The sequence below is a fragment of the Lytechinus pictus genome, chromosome 5, assembly GCF_037042905.1.
Source record: "Lytechinus pictus isolate F3 Inbred chromosome 5, Lp3.0, whole genome shotgun sequence".
NCBI lineage: Eukaryota > Metazoa > Echinodermata > Echinoidea > Temnopleuroida > Toxopneustidae > Lytechinus > Lytechinus pictus.
Window position 1 is genome coordinate 33,207,253 of NC_087249.1, and position 22,097 is coordinate 33,229,349.

The 22,097-nt window shown below is 36.0% G+C and overlaps 1 protein-coding gene across 1 annotated transcript in view; it reads right to left on the reverse strand.

The window, feature by feature from the left end:
- Nucleotides 1-10,621, reverse strand: part of LOC129261527 (FHF complex subunit HOOK-interacting protein 1B-like) — a 28,568-nt gene extending 17,947 nt beyond the window's left edge. Inside the window, exons 1-3 of the mRNA XM_064100283.1 lie at nt 10,468-10,621; nt 9,891-9,977; nt 6,257-6,301 (exon numbers count right to left, since the gene is read on the reverse strand). Of these exons, the coding sequence (XP_063956353.1) occupies nt 6,257-6,301; nt 9,891-9,977; nt 10,468-10,524 (189 nt within the window). The 5' untranslated portion in view covers nt 10,525-10,621. The remainder of the gene's footprint in view (nt 1-6,256; nt 6,302-9,890; nt 9,978-10,467) is intronic.
- Nucleotides 10,622-22,097: the final 11,476 nt, after the last annotated feature.

Below are 22,097 nucleotides of genomic sequence, written 5' to 3' on the forward strand. Positions count from 1 at the left end.
GTATTCTTTGTTATTCATTCATCTATAAGTTTTGATGCAAGTCTGTATCAACATTCATGTACATGTAGAATCCAACAGGGAGAAGTTCCCCAAGGAATAATTACGTTGAGCTCATGCTGTGTGTTAAACCGCAATGATCAAACCGAGCTGCATGGTGAAAGCGAAAAGGTTGAATTTCTGCAAGGAAATGGATAAAATCCCTTCTGGCTCTAAATGAATGATACAAGATGGGAAGTGTAATGTCGGATCCTTTCAGTGTATATTCCTTACATTATTATGACCAGGAACCTTCCGTTCAAAACATTAGTGGAATGTGGATATAGCTTTGCACATCCTGATCAAAATACAAACGATAACAAGGTAAAGTTTGGGGTGCTTTCCTGATTCCAAACCACTACTCGACCCACATGATCTACATGTACTACATTACATGTTCCATCTTTTAAAGGGAAAATCAACTATACCATGAAATAATAATTTGATTTTTGTGTGTACTTGTTGAATTATAATTTTTGCGATCAGCATCTGTTTGGCATCAGATGCACGGTTAATACCTATTAGGCTGATGCTAGCCCAGGGGGGGGGGGCCACTTCCATTCACGAGTGGATACCATGCGCGACCAGGAGATCTCAAAAAGCACCCTAAACACGTATTTTCCATATTCTGAAATTGCACCCCTTAAACAAGTATTGGCGTGTGAAACCCTACCCTTAACAAGTATTGGAAACAAAACGATACTATTGGCAAGTATTCCCTGAATTGAACCCCTAAACAAGTACAGCGGTATGTCACGGACGTCGGTCATCGGTTTTACCTTTACCTACATGTACATCATTGGGTTTAGAACAGCCCAACTCGCGCAAATCATACTCTAAACACGTAGTGTTGACTCCTGGAGCAAAAAGTACACCCTTTATAAAACATTTTAGTCTTGATTTTTATACCCTTGCAAGTTTGGCCCTAAACACGTAGCTTTCCTAGCGAAAAAGATACCCTTTTTTCATTACTTTAGTGTTTTTGACACCCTTATTACGTTACGTACGTAACGTACCCTATCTTGAAAAAGACATCCTTTTTAGTGTTTTTTTGGTCGCGCATGGTATCCACTCGTCAATGTAAGTGCCCCCCCCCCCCCCCCCCCCGGATGCTATCCAATTATAAACTTGAGAATTAAAGCGCGCATCAGCATTATACATTTTTTTATATACATGTACGCGGTATTAAAATAAGAGTAATTCATACAGGAATCTGCATAAACCATGGACTTGATCAACCATGGCTTTTCAAAACCACCTTTGTGAATTTGGGCCATAGTGTTTGAAACAAGAGGCTAAAACTAGGCAGGCTGCCAGGCTCCATGACAAACAAGGATTTGCCTATTGATGGAAGACAGCGTTAAAACTTTTTTTTTTTAAAGCTGACCTACATGTATAACTTGTATTTTTTAAATCTTGAGCCTGACTAAGACACCGTTCTCATGCAATCTCATTATACATGTGCTTTCTAAATACTGGAAATCGTTTCAGGACACCATGCAGTTTCGAAGATCGCTCTGCCAGCGTTCCCATTTGATCAGCCGAAACTGGTTTTCAAAACCACTTCATGTGAAGTGGCCTTGTTGCTATGGGAACGCTCTTAGTGGGGATGACGTGTTTTTCGCCAAATTCGAAACCACAGCGTAGACCTTCTATACACAGTGTATACAGTAGCGCGCTCAAAATGAAGATCGCTTCCAGAAGAACAGTTGTGTCCTCACCCCGGGGGGGCCACTTACATTGACGAGTGGATACCATGCGCGACCAAAAAAAACACGTAAAAAGGATGTCTTTTTCAAGATAGGGCACGTTACGTACGTAACGTGATAAGGGTGTCAAAAACACAAAAATATTGAAAAAAGGGTATCTATTTTGCCCGGAAAAATATACATCTTTAGGGTCAAATGTGCGGGGATGATAAAACAAAATCAAAATGTTTTATAAAGGATGTCTTTTTTGCCCCAACACTACGTGTTTAGAGTCCGATTTGCGCGAGGTGTGGAAGATGGGGCCGTACTTAACCAAAATAATGGTGTCTAAAGGTAAAACCGACGACCGACGGACGCGTGACATAAAAACAAAATATATCTGTACTTGTTTAGGGGTTCATTTCAGGGAATACTTGCTAAGAGTATCGTTTTGTTTCCAATACTTGTTAAGGGGTGCATTTTCAGAATATGGAAAATACATCGCTGTACTTGTTTAGGGGCTCAGTTCTGGGAATACTTGCCAATAGTATTTGTTTCCAATACTTTTTAAGGGTAGGGTTTCACACGCCAATACTTGTTAAGGGGTGCATTTTCAGAATATGGAAAATACGTGTTTAGGGTGCTTCTCAAGACCCCGTGGTCACGCATGGTATCCACTCGTCAATGGAAGTGGCCCCCCCCCCCCCCGGGGTCCTCACTTTACGCTGAAACCAGTTTTATGAGGCAGAGCGATCTTTATACTACATCACGAGGTGGTTTTCCAAACTTGTTAGGAAGATTGCTTCCAAGACCGCTTTGACCATTCTCATTACACGTTAAACAAGTTTCCACTTTTCACTTGTTTCTAGTTTTCGTTTTAGGGAGTAATGAGAACGGTGTCAAATTTAAGCTTATCATGTATGGTCAGTTCCCCCATGTCTGCGCGGTCTCCCAAGTCTGCGCACCCGCGTATCTGCGCGATTCTAGTAAAAGAAGATACATGTACGCAACGAGCACGAACTTTACACATGCAATACATAGACAGGTATTAATTAAAAAATCCGACTCAAAATAGTGGCAAATAATGAATTCAGGGCATTTCATGTGACGGTCTCAAAATGCAGCCTTTGTCATCAAAATCCCTGAATCGTGTGCAAAGTGAATGAGTGCGCAGACATGGGGTACCAATTTTTTTTTTCAATCTGGAAATGACTGCCCAAAGGTTTTTTCAAGAAAATCTTATATTTTCTTTCATTTTTTAATGAGAAATTTGGTACACTTACTCTTAATAATATAAGGAACACTATTAACCAAAAGACTTTGTGTAATAAGAAGAAATTCATGTTAAATCTTAACTCAAATTGTTAGGTGCGCAGACTTGGGGACCACCATCCCGGGGGGGGGGGGGGACTCGACCAAAAAAGTAGTGGGTATGTGCCGCGGGCGAGACAAAAAAAACGGGGGCCTTGGAGCGGGCTTATTGTAAAAAGGAGGGTCCTCGGAACGGGCTTCGGAACTACAAATGTTTGTGAAAACGGGGGTCCTTGGAACGGGTCGCCTGTGAATGAGTGCGTTTTCATCCATTATCGAACGGGCATACGTGCATGCAGCTAGCCCGGCGGCACGGGCGCCGGGTGCGCTAACGCAGATGCGATGGTCGGACAGCGCTCTGCGGCCGCTTTTCACCAAAATTGCGGCTCATTGTAGCAGATCAATACGGCTGGAACGGCGAAACGGAAAATTTGCGAAGCTTTGGAGCGGATTTCTCTCTTCTTTTTTCTCGATAAGAAGAAAATGCTATGCTTTGGAGCGGCTTTCTTTGTTCTTTTTCTCAATAAGACAAAAATGCTATGCCTTGGAACGGAAATTTGAGTGTAAAAACGGGGGTCCCCTCCGCGGCACATACCCACTATGCATTATGTACTGAGTGCCCCCCCAGGCCACCATCATACATGTACAGTACTGTCCAATGATAACCAGCTCTTTGGCTTTAATAGAATATTCACACCATGTCATCAGTGAACATGGACAGGCCTACTACTGCTTGCATGCACTATATCAATTGCAAAATTACATGTAAATGGTCTACTGCTATGTCTACACGTATAATGGCATTCTTGAATCTAAATGGATGAATTTATACATGTCTTTCCTGATCTGCATCAGGGCAACCTTTTATAATTAAACTTGTTAAAATAAGATTAAAATAATACTGCACTTTAAAGCTACTGAAAAAGTGACAGTTGATATGCTTCATCAAATGTTACATTGGTTGTATAGTTTTATGGACAAGTGATGTTGAAAGGTGTTACTGCAATATACAGTATATTCACTTTGAACCTTCACCCTCCTGCCTCAAATCAGATGATAAGGTGACATCATTAATCAATGCAATATGAATGTTAAAGCAATCATAGCAACGCCTCCTAATCATGAGTACACCTACCTCCCTCAACCTCGATGATGCTATAACCATCTATTAATGTCAAAGGTCGCTACACATATATGCAATCATCTCACCACGCGAAGTAAAATATACATGTAACCAAAGCAAGAACTAAATGTGGTCAATTATCTGGAAAAATAATTTGGCGCATGAAGATAAAAATGCTGATAATAATTAGAACTCACTCTCTCCATCCCCCATCTATTCAGAGATTTCCAGAATATGCCCTAAATATTTGGGATGGAAAAGTGATTTTTATAAATCTGTACGCAAAAACTAATCCAACAAACATTAAAGCAGAGGATAAAGAACATCACTTTCTTGAAAAATTCACTTGAGAAAAATATAGCTTTAACAAAAAATGTGTACATGTACATGTAGTGAGTACCAAAAAATAGATATCAGAACAGATTCATGATAGATACAAAGGAGAGGGGGGATAAAGTGACCCCAGTCAAGGGTCATCCCACCCCTCAAAGGTTACCTCTAATTTAGACTCTAAGGCCCGTATTCTGAAGTCAGTTTTAACTTTTAGAACGTGGTCTAACTCTACGGTAAAATTATGGGAAGCCAAAAATGTCAAAATTTGTTCACATGGTACATGTAGGTTTCTTTAATACATATGTTTACTGTGCTCTTTCCTTTTCTTTAATGGTGAAGACAATATATATCTTATTTATCCTTCCCAGACAGTTAAGAATGATTTGAGAGTTAAATGAGCAGATACTCTAAACCTCTACTGTTAGAGATTGGCTATCCATAGTTAAACCACATCTTTAGTCCAGAGTTTAAATTAAACCAGACTTCGGAATACGACCCCCAAGGTCTGTCTATTAACACATCACATGGTCTTTATCACTTGTAACAACCTCATGTCCACATCATCAACTTTAAACATGGAGTATTAAAAAAAAATAAACATCTTTGGGGATTAAAGTCCAAGTTTTACAACTACACAATGTTTTACAAAAATATACAGCACAAAAATACACTTGTTTGCACTACAAGTACCAAGATTTCATTCTCCAAACTTGGTTGTAATGATGTAATGTAATGTACATGTATTAAGTTATCAGTCATCAAAAAGCAAACAAAAAAGATGAAATTTATATGTATTTTTCAAAAACCTTTTTTGCTTGCACCATACATTGCATTTACATGTAAAATTAAAGATGGTAATATTATAACATCCATGTACATCAAGTACAATGTATGTACATGTAATTCATGATCTCCCAACACAATCTTGCATACATGTGAATTTTCAATTCATGATTCCAAAGAAATTTTCTGTGTGGGTGCAATTAGCATCTTGTACCCCTTTCCCCATAAAGGTATGGCCAGCCCTGGACAGGCCTAAATCTGCCCAATGCAAGTCCTTCCCACTGCCTAGATTTGAGTAAAAAATAGTAATGGGAAATTTGATGTAAAACTACCTATTTTCCTAAAATAGTGATAACATTAACAAATTCTACATGAATGTCCGTCTATTGTTGGTGTTTGTGCTGTACATGTAGTATACATTAACAGACTAATCCTGCAATGTAGACATACAGTATCTACATCTATAGTGATTGAACATACAATGTCCACAGGGATGCCAGTGGTATTGGTCCTAGGGCCAGAAAATTTATGGGAGGTAAATAATGTGCGCGAAGCCTATTTCAGGGATCATTTTCTTAAAAATTTAGCTCAAGTTTAGGGGTTATTTTCAATAAGTTGTAATTGCATGACATACATCATACCAAATCATTCATAAGAAACAATGATGCCGCAGTTCCGGCTAGATAGCCGAAACTCTGGCATCCCTGCGTATGATTTTTTCTGAATAGCTCCACATTTTACATACAAGCATTACAGAGCTCTAGAAAAAGTGAGGCAGAGGAGAGGAGATATGAGACTTGAGAGAGAACAGCAAGAGGGGGGTATTACAAAGGGGCCAGGCACCACAAAAACACAACATATAACTAAAAGCAAAACAAAATATAACTAAAACAAAACTGTTTCATCTTGGTGATCAAAGAAGAAATGATTAGTGAAAGGCAGTGAAATTGTAGCATTTTTGAAAGCTGGTACTATCACTTACTGGTCGAGTTTTGTTGGATCTAAGCAATATGGCTTCACGGTCCAGCTTGTGGGAGATTGAGGGGGTAGAGTTAAAACATGCATTAACTCCACAATACAAGGTTGTTTTCATAAATTCTAAAGTTGCTGCTCTGTAGAAACAATTCCCTTTTTGCAAAGCATCAGTCCAATTCATTAGTGGCCACTTGTTTCATATATACACTGTACAGTGCGTCCCAGAAAAAATGAAACCGAGATTTAGCGATGATTTATCATAACTTAATCATAAATAAAATAGACAAATGACCTACCAATGTAAAGCTTAGAATCTCCTCTTTCATCTGGTATTATTTAGATTATTCCTTATTCACGCATGATTGAGCAAAAACAATTCGAAGAAAGGATGCCAAAAACCCATTTGGCGGGGGGTATCTGAATTTCAAAAAGAAAATCACATGACTAAAAAGTTCAATATCTTCTCTTTTCTTTGATACCTAAATCACAGAAAATGGTCAAGTAGTAAAAAAGTTATGATCCCTCGAAACAATGCTTGTATTTCCATAATTTCATTAAATAAACGTGTTTTCACCGGTTTCCCACAGAAACTATCGCACGATAACAAAAGACTTAATGCATGGCTGATCGTCAACAAAACGGAGTGTCGAGTGAGTTTGAACGCTAGCCTGTAAAACCTCTTCATTTTATGAAATTATTGAAATTCAAGCCTTATTTCAAATAACCAGAACTTTGTTATTTCTTGACCATTTTCTGTAATTGAGGTATCAAATTAAAGAGCAGATATTGAACTTTTTAAAAATGTGGTTTTCTTTTTAAAACTCAGATACGGCCCGCCAAGTGACTTTTTGGTATCCCCTTTTCAAATTGTTTTTGCTCACTCATGCGTGAATGAGAAATAATCTAAGTAATTTCAGATGAAAGAGGAGATTCTAAGCTTTAAAATGGTAGGTCATTTGTCTATTGTATTTGCGATTAAGTTATGATAAATCATCGATAAATCTCGGTTTCGTTTTTTGTGGGACGCACTGTACATGTACGTAGCAACTTGTGCACAATGAACAGTTCGTCTTTTTCTTCTGATGCTGCCCAACACAAGACTCTGATGTCCAGTATCATGACAGCATTACATCTCTGAATCATGTACCAATTTTGTAAATAATAGTCCTTCCTATAGATTAGATTATCCCCTCAAAAAGAGTTCTAATGCCATTTTATCAAGCCAGGATCCCAGAGGGGTACTTAGATTTGGTTTGGACAGTGGTGTGCTTCTGAAGGTTCTAAACCCATACCCATATTTATGGGCCATTTTGGCTATTAAGGTACCCATTATTTATAGGGATCTATTAAAATTTGACAAGCAAAAAAAAAAGCCTGGATGGGTAGGGGCAAGGTACATGTAGGATTTAAAATGGCAGGCCTAGGAAGGGGGCAAGTTGTTCAGGGGAGAGAGGAGAATCAAAAGGGATCAGAGGCAAGGGACGGGGATTGAAGACCTTGACTAGTATTTATACTGTAAATATTCTAGTAAATAATTTTCATGATAATTTTGAATCTTGTTTTTCAAGAGTGCATGCACTGTACTTTTGTCATCCAGGGAGACTGCTTTCTTCCATTCAACACACTGTCCAGCTTTCAAATACTTATACTCTGTTCAGACTTTAAAATATGATAGCAATGCATGGAGAAAAGTTCATTATCTGCTTATCACAATGCTCAAAACACTAGATTTATAACAACTACAGAATGTAAAAAAAAATTAACACTTAATACCAACCACATGTAAACATCAAGATCAATCTACATTGTACTTTATAATTGATGCAGGTAATATGTCATTTTTAATATGTTTTATTGTAAGTCATGAATTTACATAGATGCACTGTATGAATACAAACCAAACCCATCATACATTCATAATATCTGGCAGGTATGCATACTCTATTTTAATAGATGTAGTTGATTCAAACACCTTTGTGCTAGAATAAGCTACTTAAAAGAATACAAAAGGGTGCAGGAAAATAGAAAGTCAAAAATTTGAACATAACAAATTAGAAAGATACACATGGTAGTAGGGATAATTATTGTTAGTCAAATTATGAATTACTGTTTTGTACAATTATGTTTTAAAATCTTCCAAACTAATCAAAATACAATGATTAAGGTTCTTTGTACAGACATGATTAAAGTACTCAACAATTAATTTCCCGAGTGCAACAATATCATATTTACAGTTAATACTCCTCACTCTCTCACCACATTATCATAATGGAAAATCATGACTCAGAGCAAAAAAAGATGGTTCAAAGATATCCTTTTAAGCTCAAAATTGCTGCCCATCACATTTTGTCACTGTGAGTTGAATATTAACAAAGAATAGTCACTGATCGAAACCAGCTTTGTTTACTTTTCTCGGTGATTAGAACATCGTAGTAAGAATACTTCATGATCCAAATTTCAAATTTTCCCGTTTCCAATATACATGTACATACTGGAGATAATTGAAAGAAAAATCAACCTTTGGACACCATTCGTTTTATGATTAGACAAGCAGATCCACAACCTATCCATTTAATTCAGAAAGTCTTCCCTGAATGTAGGAGAAATCATTTATTTCAAAGAAATCATCATGAATAAGATATCAAAACTTCTGTAATCCAGTATGTTTCCTATATAAGAAGACTAGACTACCATAGATGGAGGCCTACAAGTAAATGCAGATGATTATTTTATTTGCTATAATTCAGCTTTTTTTTACCGTTATTTTTAATTAACTTGATTGTTCATGCAGTTCATCAATATCCAGTAGCTCTGAAACAAATTAGTAACTATGGCTTAATATTAAAATTTTTGGCACTAATCTAAAAGAAATCAATCTGCTTGATTAATTTTATTCATCAAGAATATCACAGGTGATATTAAATACAATGAATTTGAAGAATACCTTGACAGGATAGCCCATGAAAGCCAAAAGGCTTATTTCCAATGGGGTCCTATTGTTAGTATAAAACTTTGTATTTGTTCTTCACCATTTATGTGGTTACAATATGAAATTCTTTACTGCATATATAACTACTGAATGCTTGAGATACTACCTAAATCTATGTTTACCTGATTACTCATCCAAATGAATTCCTAGAATGTCTAACATTTTAATTTTTTAGGCTTAGGCCTACTCTTTTTTTTTTGCTATATTCAGTATATCATTTTCTGACAGCTACATGTATTCAATCAAAAACATACAGTATCACTGAGAACATAAAAAGAGGAAACAAATACATTTCCCACAGTTTTTATCAAAAAGACAAGTAAATCCCTGAAAATAAAATAATCTTCTTTCTCCTCCAAATCTTGTGTTGTTTGTTAACTTATTTCAAATATCTATAATTCAGTGTAATGTCTACAACTTCAGAGCAGGGAAGTGGGAGTTATGAAATGTGGTATAAAACATGGTTAGGAACTCATGCCAGTTATTTTCATAGATTGCAATTGACTAGAAAGTGTATATTATTCATACTAATGTAACAGTTCATAAAAAATGGTTGGAGAATAGTTATAATTAGAAATGATATGTACGAAGTAGGGAGGTATTACAGTATTAGTCAGAAGGGAAGGGGAGGGGGGTGAGTGTTCAAGCCTACCTGGTGAAGGGCTGGTCCTATAACTGGAACCAGGAACCCATCATGGAAGAACTGGACTAGTTGATCACTGACAAGGGGGTGCGCAACCTGTACAAGGGAGGAATATAATTTTTAAGTAAAGCTTCCCTTAACCATCGTTACTACATGTACATGTACATGCAAGGGTACAGCAATATGGAATCATTGCAACTCATGCAGCCATGTACACAAATGAGTTAACTTTATATTTAAAAACTAATAAAAACTTTTAAAACCATTTTTTATACTGTCACAATGTATGACTATTAATTCATCAATAGTGGCTTCATAGTGAACATGAATGGACCTTCAACCCATAGCAAGGTTGGACCAAAGGCCCTTTTTTAATGTGGGACCTATTGCTTTCTTGCAAGGCACTTTCTGGCAAGATGAGATTGACAATGGCAATATAAGCACAATTTGCTATGCATGCATGGCCCACTGATAGATCAGTTGACAGCTGACATAGAGCTCTACCATGGGTATATACAAGAGTAAAATACTATTATCATCAATTATATAAAACCTAGAACCATAATCTAAGTTGCATAAAACTAACCTGTACAACTGCATTGCAGAACTCCAGGGAGTTGAGAAACATTGCTAGGTCGGGCATGTTTGCAAGGTCCTCATGTGTGATCCGATGCCAATGATCAGGAGAGATGTCTAGCTTACCAGGCAGACGCGAGTATAAGGCACCTAGCCCACCTGCCAACACCTAGAGTGATAATCAGAGAAAGAAAAGATCTTCAGCTTTAAAGGAGAATGAAACCCTTGAAACCAGCTGAGTCCATATCAAAGAGAAAAATCAAAAAAACATATTGTTGAAAGTTTGAGGAAGATTGAATGAATAATAAGAAAGTTATGAGCAATTGAATGTCGAGATCGCTAATGCCATGTAGATCCTCCCATTGGCAATGCGACCAAAATCTGTGATGTCACACACGTACAACTCCCTCATTACTTTAGTACTTATTTCACTTATATTCTCTCTTTTATAGAGTCTATCACAAGGTGAGGTGTTCTCTTTATGACAGGACAAGTACAGAGGTTTCACAACATTATATCATTGATGAATCGTTTGTCATATGATTAGAATGAGCAAAAAGAAATGTTTTGGGGTATATTTTCAGTGTCCAAAAGGGGAGAGTTGTTCATCTGTGACATCAAAGATCTTGGTCGCATTGCCAATGAGAGGATCTCCGTAGCATTAGTGATCTCGACATTCAAATGCTCATAACTCTTCTATTGCTAGTCCTATTTTACTCAAACTTTTGTTGATCTTATTCTTTGATTTTTCTGCTTTCACAAAAGCTAACTTGCTCCAAGAGTTTCATTCTCCAATAATTTATTGTACAATAAATGTACATGTACACATATTATGCTACATGTAGATTTACATAATGTATTCATTATGATTGAGGCTTACTCATGCCTTCAGTTAAAACGCCGTTAAAAAATTTATGCAATGCTGAATGCTACTGGTCTTAGAGTAGTCTTACAGAGATCTTTCAATGGTCTTTCAGAGATCTTTTATGCAAAAAGTGATCTTTCAGAATTCTTTCCATGGACTTTGCCTGGTCTTTCAATGGTCTTTCAATGATCTTTCAATGATCTCTCAGGAGTCTTACAGTGATCTCCGCAAAAATCTTGAGAGACTGCCGAAAGATCATTGAAAGACTATTAAGACCTTTGAAAGTACATCGAAAGACTGCTGAAAGACCGCTGAAAGACCACTGAAAGACCATTTTCTTGTAAGACCGTTGTAAGACTGTTTTGAACCGTTTCAAAAAGTTTTGGAGCCCATGAAGACCATGAAGACCGCTGAAAGATTGGTCAGGACTCGTGTAAGACCTCAAAGACCATTGTAGGTTCATTGAGAGACCTCTGTGAGATCGACCAAAATTCATGGTCTTTGAAAGGTCTTTCAGTGGTCTTGCTCTCTGTGGAATGGCCCCTTCAATTTTTGATTTTTTTTTTAGAATCAATATTAGAAATTAAACTTTTTATTTTAATAAGATTTGAAATCCTTGTTTAAACTGTAACAACATGTACTGTAAGGGTCATACATGTATAGTAAACAGCATTGTATGATAAATTTAAAGCATTTTTACTGTACAGTATGTGACCCTGTACACTGTATTAAAGCATGTCATACATGTACATGTACCTGCATGAGATTATATCCAATTTTTAATGACTAGAACAAATTTAAAGTGTGATTTAGAAGCAAAATTATTTTCTATGCTTTGACAAAAATCACAAAATATACTGTACACTACATGTAGACGTATGCACATGTACGGTATGATCACCACAATTTTCCTTTTACTTTTATCTCAATTCATTTATTGCATATGGATATTTATTTTGTTGGAAGACAGTCACAACTACAAAACGATGTGTTTTCTTTCAATTACCATACATTGTTCCTTTCTCTAACATTTAATTTTCAAAAGGAATTCACTTTGGAGTTGCAAATGTGATATCTGTGTTACGATGTTTCCGTATTTGAGGACAATTTGGTCATGAGAGGAAATGACAGTTTCAAACCCTGGGCATTGGTACAGTTACATGTTAATGTACAGTGTACTCTTTATTAAGTCTTCATATTTGTTGGTCATTCATTTCAGTGTGTATGTTTTTAACTGATTATCATTATTAATAATGACAACAAAGAAGGGGAAGACAACACTGAGGGGTTGTTGCAAGAAAATATTTGAAATCAATTGAAAATATTATCCTGCAATTTTGATACATGTACATGTAGATCATTTTTAGCTGTACTTTTCACTTCTTGTTTCAAGAAGCAAATCAGCAATATATCCCAAATTTACAATTAATTTCAAGATATATTATTGATTTTAGAGACTGCAAATAGACTTGAAATTGATTGGAAGTTTCTTGCAATGCCCTGTAATTCACTATAAAGCTCTTGCTCTTATCTTTTGCTATAAAAACATAAGAAGCTGTTTTGTAGTATTCTGTAAAGTAGTATGTAATAAAAATCCTTATGTTCTATAAATGTACATGTACACTGTACATATAACATTTTCAAATAGAATGAATGAAAAAAAATCTTGTTAAAGGTCAAGTCCACCTCAGAAAATGTTGATTTGAATCAACAGAGAAAAATCAGACAAGCACAATGCTGAAAATTTCATCAAAATCGGATGTAAAATAAGAAAGTTATGACATTTCAAAGTTTCGCTTATTTTTAACAAAATAGTTATATGAACGAGCCAGTTACATCCAAATGAGAGAGTCGATGATGTCACTCACTCACTATTTCTTTTGTTTTTTATTGTTTGAATTATACAATATTTCAATTTTTACAAATTTGACGATTAGGACCTCCTTGCCTGAAACACAAAATGTTAAAATAATGGAATTCCACGTGTTCAGGGAGGAATGGAACTTCATTTCACATGACAATGACGAGAAAATAAAAATATTTCATATTTCATATAATGAAATACAAAAGAAATAGTGAGTGAGTGATGTCATCAGTTCCTCATTTGCATACCGACCGAGATGTGCTTATAACTGTTTTGTGAAATTAAGCGAAACTTTAAAATGCCATAACTTTCTAATTTTACATCCGATTTTGATGAAATTTTCAGTGTTATGCTTGTTGAATTTTTCTCTTTTTATTCAAATCAAGTTTTTGTTGGGGTGGACTTGTCCTTTAAAAAGCTACATACAAATCACAAACGGATCCCATGTTTTGAAAAAAATTTAAAAAGCTATTAAATATGACTATAAACTTTAATATTGCTTTAAAAAAATACACCGGTAGTTACATGTATACTACTCCTGGTACATGTATGTGGCAAAATTTAGTGGAGCCATGCAGTTAATACATGTGCACACTGAATTAGAATATGGCTTCAAGGTGAGTCCGTACATGTAGTTCATAAATCATTAACAGAAAATGATGAACTAAATACTGTATGACCCTCCAGGGTAGATATGTTAGATTGCAAATTAATCATTTTAAGATGTAACACATTTGGTATCTTTATCATACTGTACATGTACTTATCATCACCATTATTATTGTTTTCATAAATATTATTACCATCACTATTAAAGTATTATTATTTTTATTATTTTATTATTATTATTATTATTATTATTATTATTATTACTATTACTATTACTACTACTACTACTACTACTACTACTACTACTACTACTACTACTACTACTACTACTACTACTACTACTACTACTATTATCATCATCATCATCATCATCATTATCATCATACATGTACATGTATGTCATCATAAATAATAGGCCTATCATAATTTTAACAGTACATGTAGCAGCAGCAGTGTTATCCCCATTTGTATACTCTCCATGCCAAAACTATCAAAAGCTCACTAGTATAATCCATTGGCCCGTATTCTGAAGTCGGGTTTAATTTAAACTCAGGTTTAAAGTTATGGTTTAAGTATGGGAAGCCAAAAGTATCAAATTTTTTTTTCAAGTTGTATGTTTCTTATGTTTACTGTGCTCTTTCCTGATTCATCGATGGTGAAGACAATAATCTTTTCATATTTCCTAAACAATTATGAATGATTTGAGAGCCAAATGAGCTGAAGTATCATACTGTATCTCTACTGTTAGTGATTTATGTAACAATTGGCTGTCCATACTTAAACCACAACTTTAAACCTGAGTTTAAGTTAAACCCGACTTCAGAATACGGGCCATTGACTCTAAATTATAACTGCAAGATAAAGTACACCCTTATGATTTATGATATTGTACTTTAATTCTGCTATAAATGTTACACTGATGACAAGCACACTACACGAAACACGTAAATCTTGTGCCATGTTTACAAAGGAAGTGATAATTCATTTTTCACGCATCGCCTGCATCAATGTCAATTAAGTGGGCTTTACGCCATCAAGTCACAATCAGTGCTGTCTGCTTCACCATCTGTGTCACTATCCAATGCATTTCAGATTTTGCCCTACATTTTAAATAGTATACATGTAGGCCTACTGTACACGTTCATCTACAAACTACATGTACAGTATGTTTGGGGCCGATGAAGTACACGCCTGATCTAAAATGCTACAGTAGTCATTCCAGTATAAAATCTGTATATATACATAGAAAAGTAGGCACGTACATGTACGTAGGTCCTACCATATTTTGAATTTCATTCACAGTATTATAGATCTATGAACAAAAAGAAATGCACTTTGAATCCTTTTTTTCCATCCTCATCCTCAAGAAAAAAAAACTTAAAATGTCTTGAGGAAAAATTTGAAATCAGTATTGTCAGCAAAATATATCATTGGCAACTTTAAACCAAAATATCTGATTTTGCATTTGATATTTAAGAAGGAAACAGCATACAGTTTTCAAACAATAAGGAAGTCCTGTCTTGAGTCTAGAATTCGCAAACACTCTCTATACATGTATGTACTGTACATGATTTGAAAGTACACTGTTTACTATTTGCTGCACACTTGAAGAAAAAAAAGAGAGAGATTTCAGCAGTAAAGTTAATTTTCCTTCCTTTGAAATTACAAGTACACGCAGGTCTCCCTCCTGGCTACATGTACCTTCTTTATCAATCAGCAAGAAAAAAAGGTTTTCATGTACATATGATGTACATATGTGATCGATCATACCGAAATGAGAGACAAGTCGCAAATCAAAATTCCTTGGAATTCGACACACAAATAAAAAAGTCAAAATTGTGAAGATTTTTTTTTTTTTCATTTTCTGATTCTTCCATGTTTCATAATTACTCTGTGAAAAAGATGAGTGAAATTGGTGACGGGAATATGATAAAAAATCAGTTTTTCTGCGAGTGTTTTTTTCGGTCAATTCGAAAAATTTCTGATACTTGGCACGTTCGACTTGATCGAATTTCGCTTCATACTAAGCTCCGCCCCTAGCAACGTATGCCATTGTTGATTGGCTATTCATTGAAACTCGTGTACAGCTGGCGGCGGCCGCTCGCTCCATCGATCGATCGGTTCAATGATTCAGCTTCAAAAGAAAGATCAAAAGCATCGATTTCAATACGTATTCTGAAATTCAAAAGGGAGGCTTCTTGACAATAGTTAACAAACGGGATACAACTTCTAAAGGGTTATTTTTTGGTGATAATAGTACCAGGCGGGGGTATTAGCGGTAGATTGATACCGGATTTAGAGTATTAGCCTGGCTATAATCGCGAAATAAAAGTCATGCAGAGACGCAAAGTATTCAGAACACGGTTTGTTTGCGAGGATTAATTTCATTAAACATAACATGGACATGTTGAAGATTCTCTCCATCATTTGCAAGTGATCGGGATGTTTTCAAGAGAGAACATTTTCAAAAGAAAGGGTTTACAATCCTTAAAAGTATTGTTTGTTCGTGAATGTGAGTTAATTGATCTGCAGTATCTTTAACAAAAGAAACAAAATTTATGTAGAAAGCTTGGTGGGCTTCATTATTTCCAATTATTTATAATCAAGACATTGTTGCCCTCAATTTTTATCATGTTTGAATGAACGATAGAGAAAGCGAAAGAAATAACTGTACAAACAGAAAGTCTGAGACAGCTAACGTCGACCAATGAAAAATGGCCGAAACGACCATGCAGAAGGTTTAGTGCATTTTTTTGGATAAAGACATTGATTGAAAATATCAGTCATTTAAAATACACATATAAAAGTCATTGTCATGTTGTTCCATTCGACTGTGTCCAGATCTATTCTCTCTTTCCCTCTCTCTTATTCTCTTACCTACTTCTTTCGTCTTTCTTGTGTTTTATTTCTTCCTTTCTTCCCCTCTCCCCCTTTTCGTTTGCTCTTATTATTCAGGTCATTCGGTCTCCTCTCTCTAACCCCTCCCCTATTCTATCTCATCCCCTTTCTCTTCTTTAATTCTTTCGTCCCTCTTAATCTGTTTTTCTTTCTTCCCTTTCGATCTTTTTTTTTTCTCTGCCGATTTTTCCCCCCTCCTTTCCTTCTTCTCTCTTGCCTTTTTTTCACCCTCCACTTTTTTTTCTCAATTTTTCCCCTTTTCTTCTTGTTTTCGTTTCTATTTACATAATTCTGTTTTTCGTTCTTCTCACCCTTCGATCTTCTCTCATTTTGCCGGTTTTCTTTCTTTTTTCCTTCTTTGTTTTCTCCCTCCCTCACCCACCGCCTTATTCCTCTTTTTTTCTTTCGTTCCTCTTTATATGATTATGTTTTCCTTCTTCCTCCCCCCTGCCCATTCCCACCATCTTATTCCTCTCCCCCCTCCATTTCTTTTTCTTCTCCCCCGTCGATCTGCTCTCAATATTTTTAACCTCATTTCTTCCCCCTTTTTTCCTTCTTATTCCTCTCTCTTGCTCACCCCACCGTCTTATTCCTCATCCTTTTTCCTCTTATTTCTTTTGTTGTTCTGTATTATTCGTTCTTCTCCCCATTCGATCTTCTATTTTTTTTCACAGCCGTTCTTTCTTCTTCCTCTTTCCTTCCCACGCGCGCCCATGCACCGTATTGTTCCTCCATTCTTCGTCTTATTTTTTAAAATCCTCTTTATATGTTTGAGAGTGAACACATGCGAAAAAATATCGAACAGCTTTTATTGTTCTTCCTTTAATCATTCAATCTTACAAAGACATCATTGTTGCACAAGGCATTTGCAACAATCTTCTGATTCTTTATCTGTATTACTGCGTTAGAATATACATATTTTTTTTAAACAAGTGCACACCAAGCTACCAATAATGCCTATAGAATTTCCATTTATTTGAAAGCAGGATAAAATAGCATTGCACATTAAATGCCTTGCTCACAGGCATAGGTGCCGCGGCCGGGATCGAACCCCGGACTTTTTATGTATAGCCAGGCGCCTTAGACCACTCGGCCACGGCACAACCAAAATATTGTTTGTGCTTGATATCGATCCGAAAATCAGCATTCGTGGAGGTGTCTGGCCGAGTGGTCCAAGGTGCCTGACTATACATAGGAAGCCCGGGGTTTATCCTGCATTCAAATAAGTGGAATGTTGTATGCATTATTGGTAACTAGGTGTGCACTTGTTAGTTTATAAAAATCTTAACTCCCCTAATCTATCCTTTGTTGGAAATAATTGTGGCGGGATTTTACTCAGGGTACCTCCTCGCTCTTTTTGTTGTAGAGTTAAGACGTTTATGCCAGGTTTTTTTTCCGGAATCAGTTTTAGAATCACTATAACTTTTTTTCATTAATATATCTTGGGGTTTTTTTTATACTAATTTTGAATCATTCCAATGCTGTAAATAATTATACCCCCCCCAACAAAAAAAAAGATCGATAATAGACGATATTGAGCAAATTATTCACGTTTTTTGTTCTCACTGCCTCAATCTAACATATAAGCATTCATAAAACATGATCACACAAGCCTTTCGTATAAAGATAAGGTTCAAATTGAAATATTTTGAAGGCTTATCTTACCATTTTACAACGGATAGTTCTTTTTATTAGAACATGCGGTTAAAGTTTAGGTCATAATGACTCGCTTGATAGATTACATGTGAGAGTAAACGCGATCGACATTCAAACAACCGCATAGAGGCAATTTGCGGTATATGAAATTTTTATTATTATTTAATAAACAAGACGATGATACAATGAAAATCATTGGTATACTCCCTCCTCACTGGTTTTAGGTCCGACCTTTTCTCCCTGCCTTTTATTTCATTAAAAAGGGAGATCATGACAATTATGTCTTTCACGAATATAATTATAAAACCCCAGTATAACTATGGAGCTATTACACTGCTCTGTATAGAAGATCAGTGGATTGACATATCGAACCAGAACATTAACTTTGTTTCGTCTTGCAGTCGCGCGTGACCTGCAAGTTCACTATTGTTCCAAATGCAGCCTCCTCATTGGTCAATCGTTTCGCCTTCTTTGGCAAGCGGTTGCTAGGACATTTCTGTTAGCTCGGCGGTGGCAAAATAGATTTTTTCATGGAGCGGATTCAAAACGGAAGTCAAACTTCGAAGGCGTTTTTCTCTTGATTTTTATTTTCAAAAGCCCAATTCTTCTTGCCTTCTAAGGCTAATATCTCCACTATTATTTACTCTTAAGGGTCGAGTGATATATCAAATTAAAGGTAAAGAAACGGAGAACAATAATCACTACAAAACTTGGATTTGAAAAATTCCGAGTTGTCTCTCATTTCGGTATGACGAGTCACATATGTACATGTAAATGGCACGCATAATGTTGAAATAGTGGTTGGCAACAGGTCTACAACGGCTCATGCCAAAAAACCCTCAAAATGATGCATACTACTCAGTAGATCTAAGGACACTGCTGTACACTACATGTACATGTACTACATCTACTGTAGATCTAATATGCTTTTCACACTGCACTTTTTGTCCTAAATTGGTGGGGCTAGGGGGGGGGGTCTTAGCCCACCAATTTCCCAGGGTTAAGCTTAGCCCACTTCGTTTTCACACTACGTTTTAATAGCAAAGTGGGCTAGCACGGTAAATAGTACAGTACTATCTGGCCCTGCAAAAAAGCAGGGTTAGCTGGCTTCACAATTGCGGTGCCAAGAGATGCAGTGTGAAACGAAACAGGGCTAAGCAAAAGCGGGGCTAAGCATTAGCCAATCACAGAAGTCGAAATTGCACGTTAATCGCGCTCTGTATGGTAAAATCATCAATATTTATGAGCTGTGTGATTGCCTGGGGTTAAGGCGTTAACCCCGGCTAAGCAATAGTACGGGGTTAAGAAAGACAGTGTGAATAAAAAAAAAAGATAGTATGGGGTTAAGGATAGTCCGGGGTTAAGGATAGTATGGGGTTAAGGAAATGCAGTGTGAAAAGCATATTAGTGGGCTCAGGGCGATTTAGCCCCTGAAAATGCTAATTAATGAAAGAGCCCTGGATAATCTCCATTCATTGCAATGTTAAAATGTTGCAGATTTAGGCATTAAGGTGTGAAAAGTACTTACATGTAGTCCCCCCCAAAAAAAAAAAATTGTCAGGATATAGGCTTACATGTATATGTACATGTAAATGTACCTGTTGTGTCAAATACATCATATAAAAGAAATTACGAATAAAGTACATGTATGGCAATTTTAAAACATTGGATGTGATACAGCTCTAGCTTTGCAACAAAACTTGAACATTGTATACATGTATCCCTTTTCCGACACATGTTGATTGAATTTGGTGGCTCATTGCCATTTGTGTACAGAATTAATTTCCCTTATTTAAAGTGAAGGCTAGTTCATTTGTGACTAATTGTCACTAAATTATATAAATTACCTGCATTATTTGTCTGTTTGGCTGCAACAGTACATCCAAAGTACAGTACAATTAGATAATGATCTTCAAATTGCAGTTACATGTACATGTAAAAGTTTCAATTGAATTAACCATTTGATTTCTGTGAAATGACAACATGTTCATGTAACCCAATGTACATTTATGTTAATGTATCCTGAAAATCAAGGCACATATCCTCCTCTTTTTTTCCTTTTTTTTTTGGTGTTAAAAGAAAAGTTGTAAGATAAACATGTGGTCTGAAAGGCTATAGAATATAGGTCCAAATTTGACATCTAGAGAGAAAAATATTATTTTTCCCTTGTACATGTACATGTAATATCTCACAGAAAATGAATTGTGTTGGTTACAACTGGGCCCCGTCTTAAAAGAGTTACGATTGATCTAGTCAACCACAACTACGGAAAGCCAGCAATGTCAACATCACAAATTATGCATGTTTGTTCAAAATATTTTCTAATTTGCTATATATTCATACTTTCATTGCTTTTTTTTGACAATTCAGTGTGCTTTTCTTTGTTTAACATAAGACATTGTGCAAATTTCTGGAAGCAAAAATTATAACAATGATGGATTTCCATATACATGTATGTACTGTACATGTAGATGAGAGTAATTGGATCAATCGGAACTCTTTGTATAAAGACGGAGCCTTGGGATGGTCACTAGGAAGAAGCAATATTACATAAAATAAATATTGTACATGTACATGTACATGTAGCAACTGAAAGGCAGGGTAACAGAGCCAACTTTCTGTCAGCTACATGTACCAGTTTCAGCTCAGTTTACATACATATCAATATTTCATGCAGAGATTGCAATCCTATGAATACCCCTTCATATATAAAAACATTGAATTAAATATTTCAAAACTGAAATAATTCAATGGGCACAGATTTTCTGTGATAAGTGCCTAGTATTATTAGTGGGTCAGCATGATTTACAGAACTAATCTGTGATGATTAAGAGCTGCGACAGAGATCTACAGCGTACATAATGTAGCCACTGTAAGGCCAACTGGATTCTGCCCAAATGAAACATATCCTGACTGAATCTTTAAAGGAGAATGAAACCCTTGAAACCAGCTGAATCCATATCAAAGAGAAAAATCAAAGAAACATATTGTTGAAAGTTTGAGGAAGATTGAATGAATAATAAGAAAGTTATGAGCATTTGAATATTGAGATTACTAATGCCATGTAGATCCTCCTATTGGCAATGCGATTAAGATCTGTGATGTCACACACGTACAACTCCCTCATTACTTTAGTACATATTTCACTTATTTTCTCACTTTTATAGAGTCTATCACAAGGTGAGGTGTTCTCTTTATGAGAGGACAAGTACAGAGGTTTCACAACATTATATCATTGATGAATCGTTTGTCATATGATTAGAATGAGCAAAAAGAGATGTTTTGGGGTATATTTTCAGCGTCCAAAAGGGGAGAGTTGTTCATCAGTGACATCATAGATCTTGGTCGCATTGCCAATGGGAGGATCTCCATAGCATTAGTGATCTCGACATTCAAATGCTCATAACTCTTCTATTGCTAGTCCTATTTTACTCAAACTTTTGTTGATCTTATTCTTTGATTTTTCTGCTTTCACAAAAGCTAACTTGCTCCAAGAGTTTCATTCTCCTTTAATATGACAGGGAACTACAGTATGCAAGTTCTTGAGATGTCTGTGACTCTGACAATACAGTCAAAATTGAGATGAATCAAAATAGCAGTAGAATACCGCTATTAAATGGAGAGGGTGTGTGGATGATAATGGGAAAAAGTGAAGCTATATTAGATGTACATATTTTGTACATGTAGGTACATGTAGAGCCAATCAAACTGTTTTTAAACTCATAGCCTACTGTCTGCATTTATATGA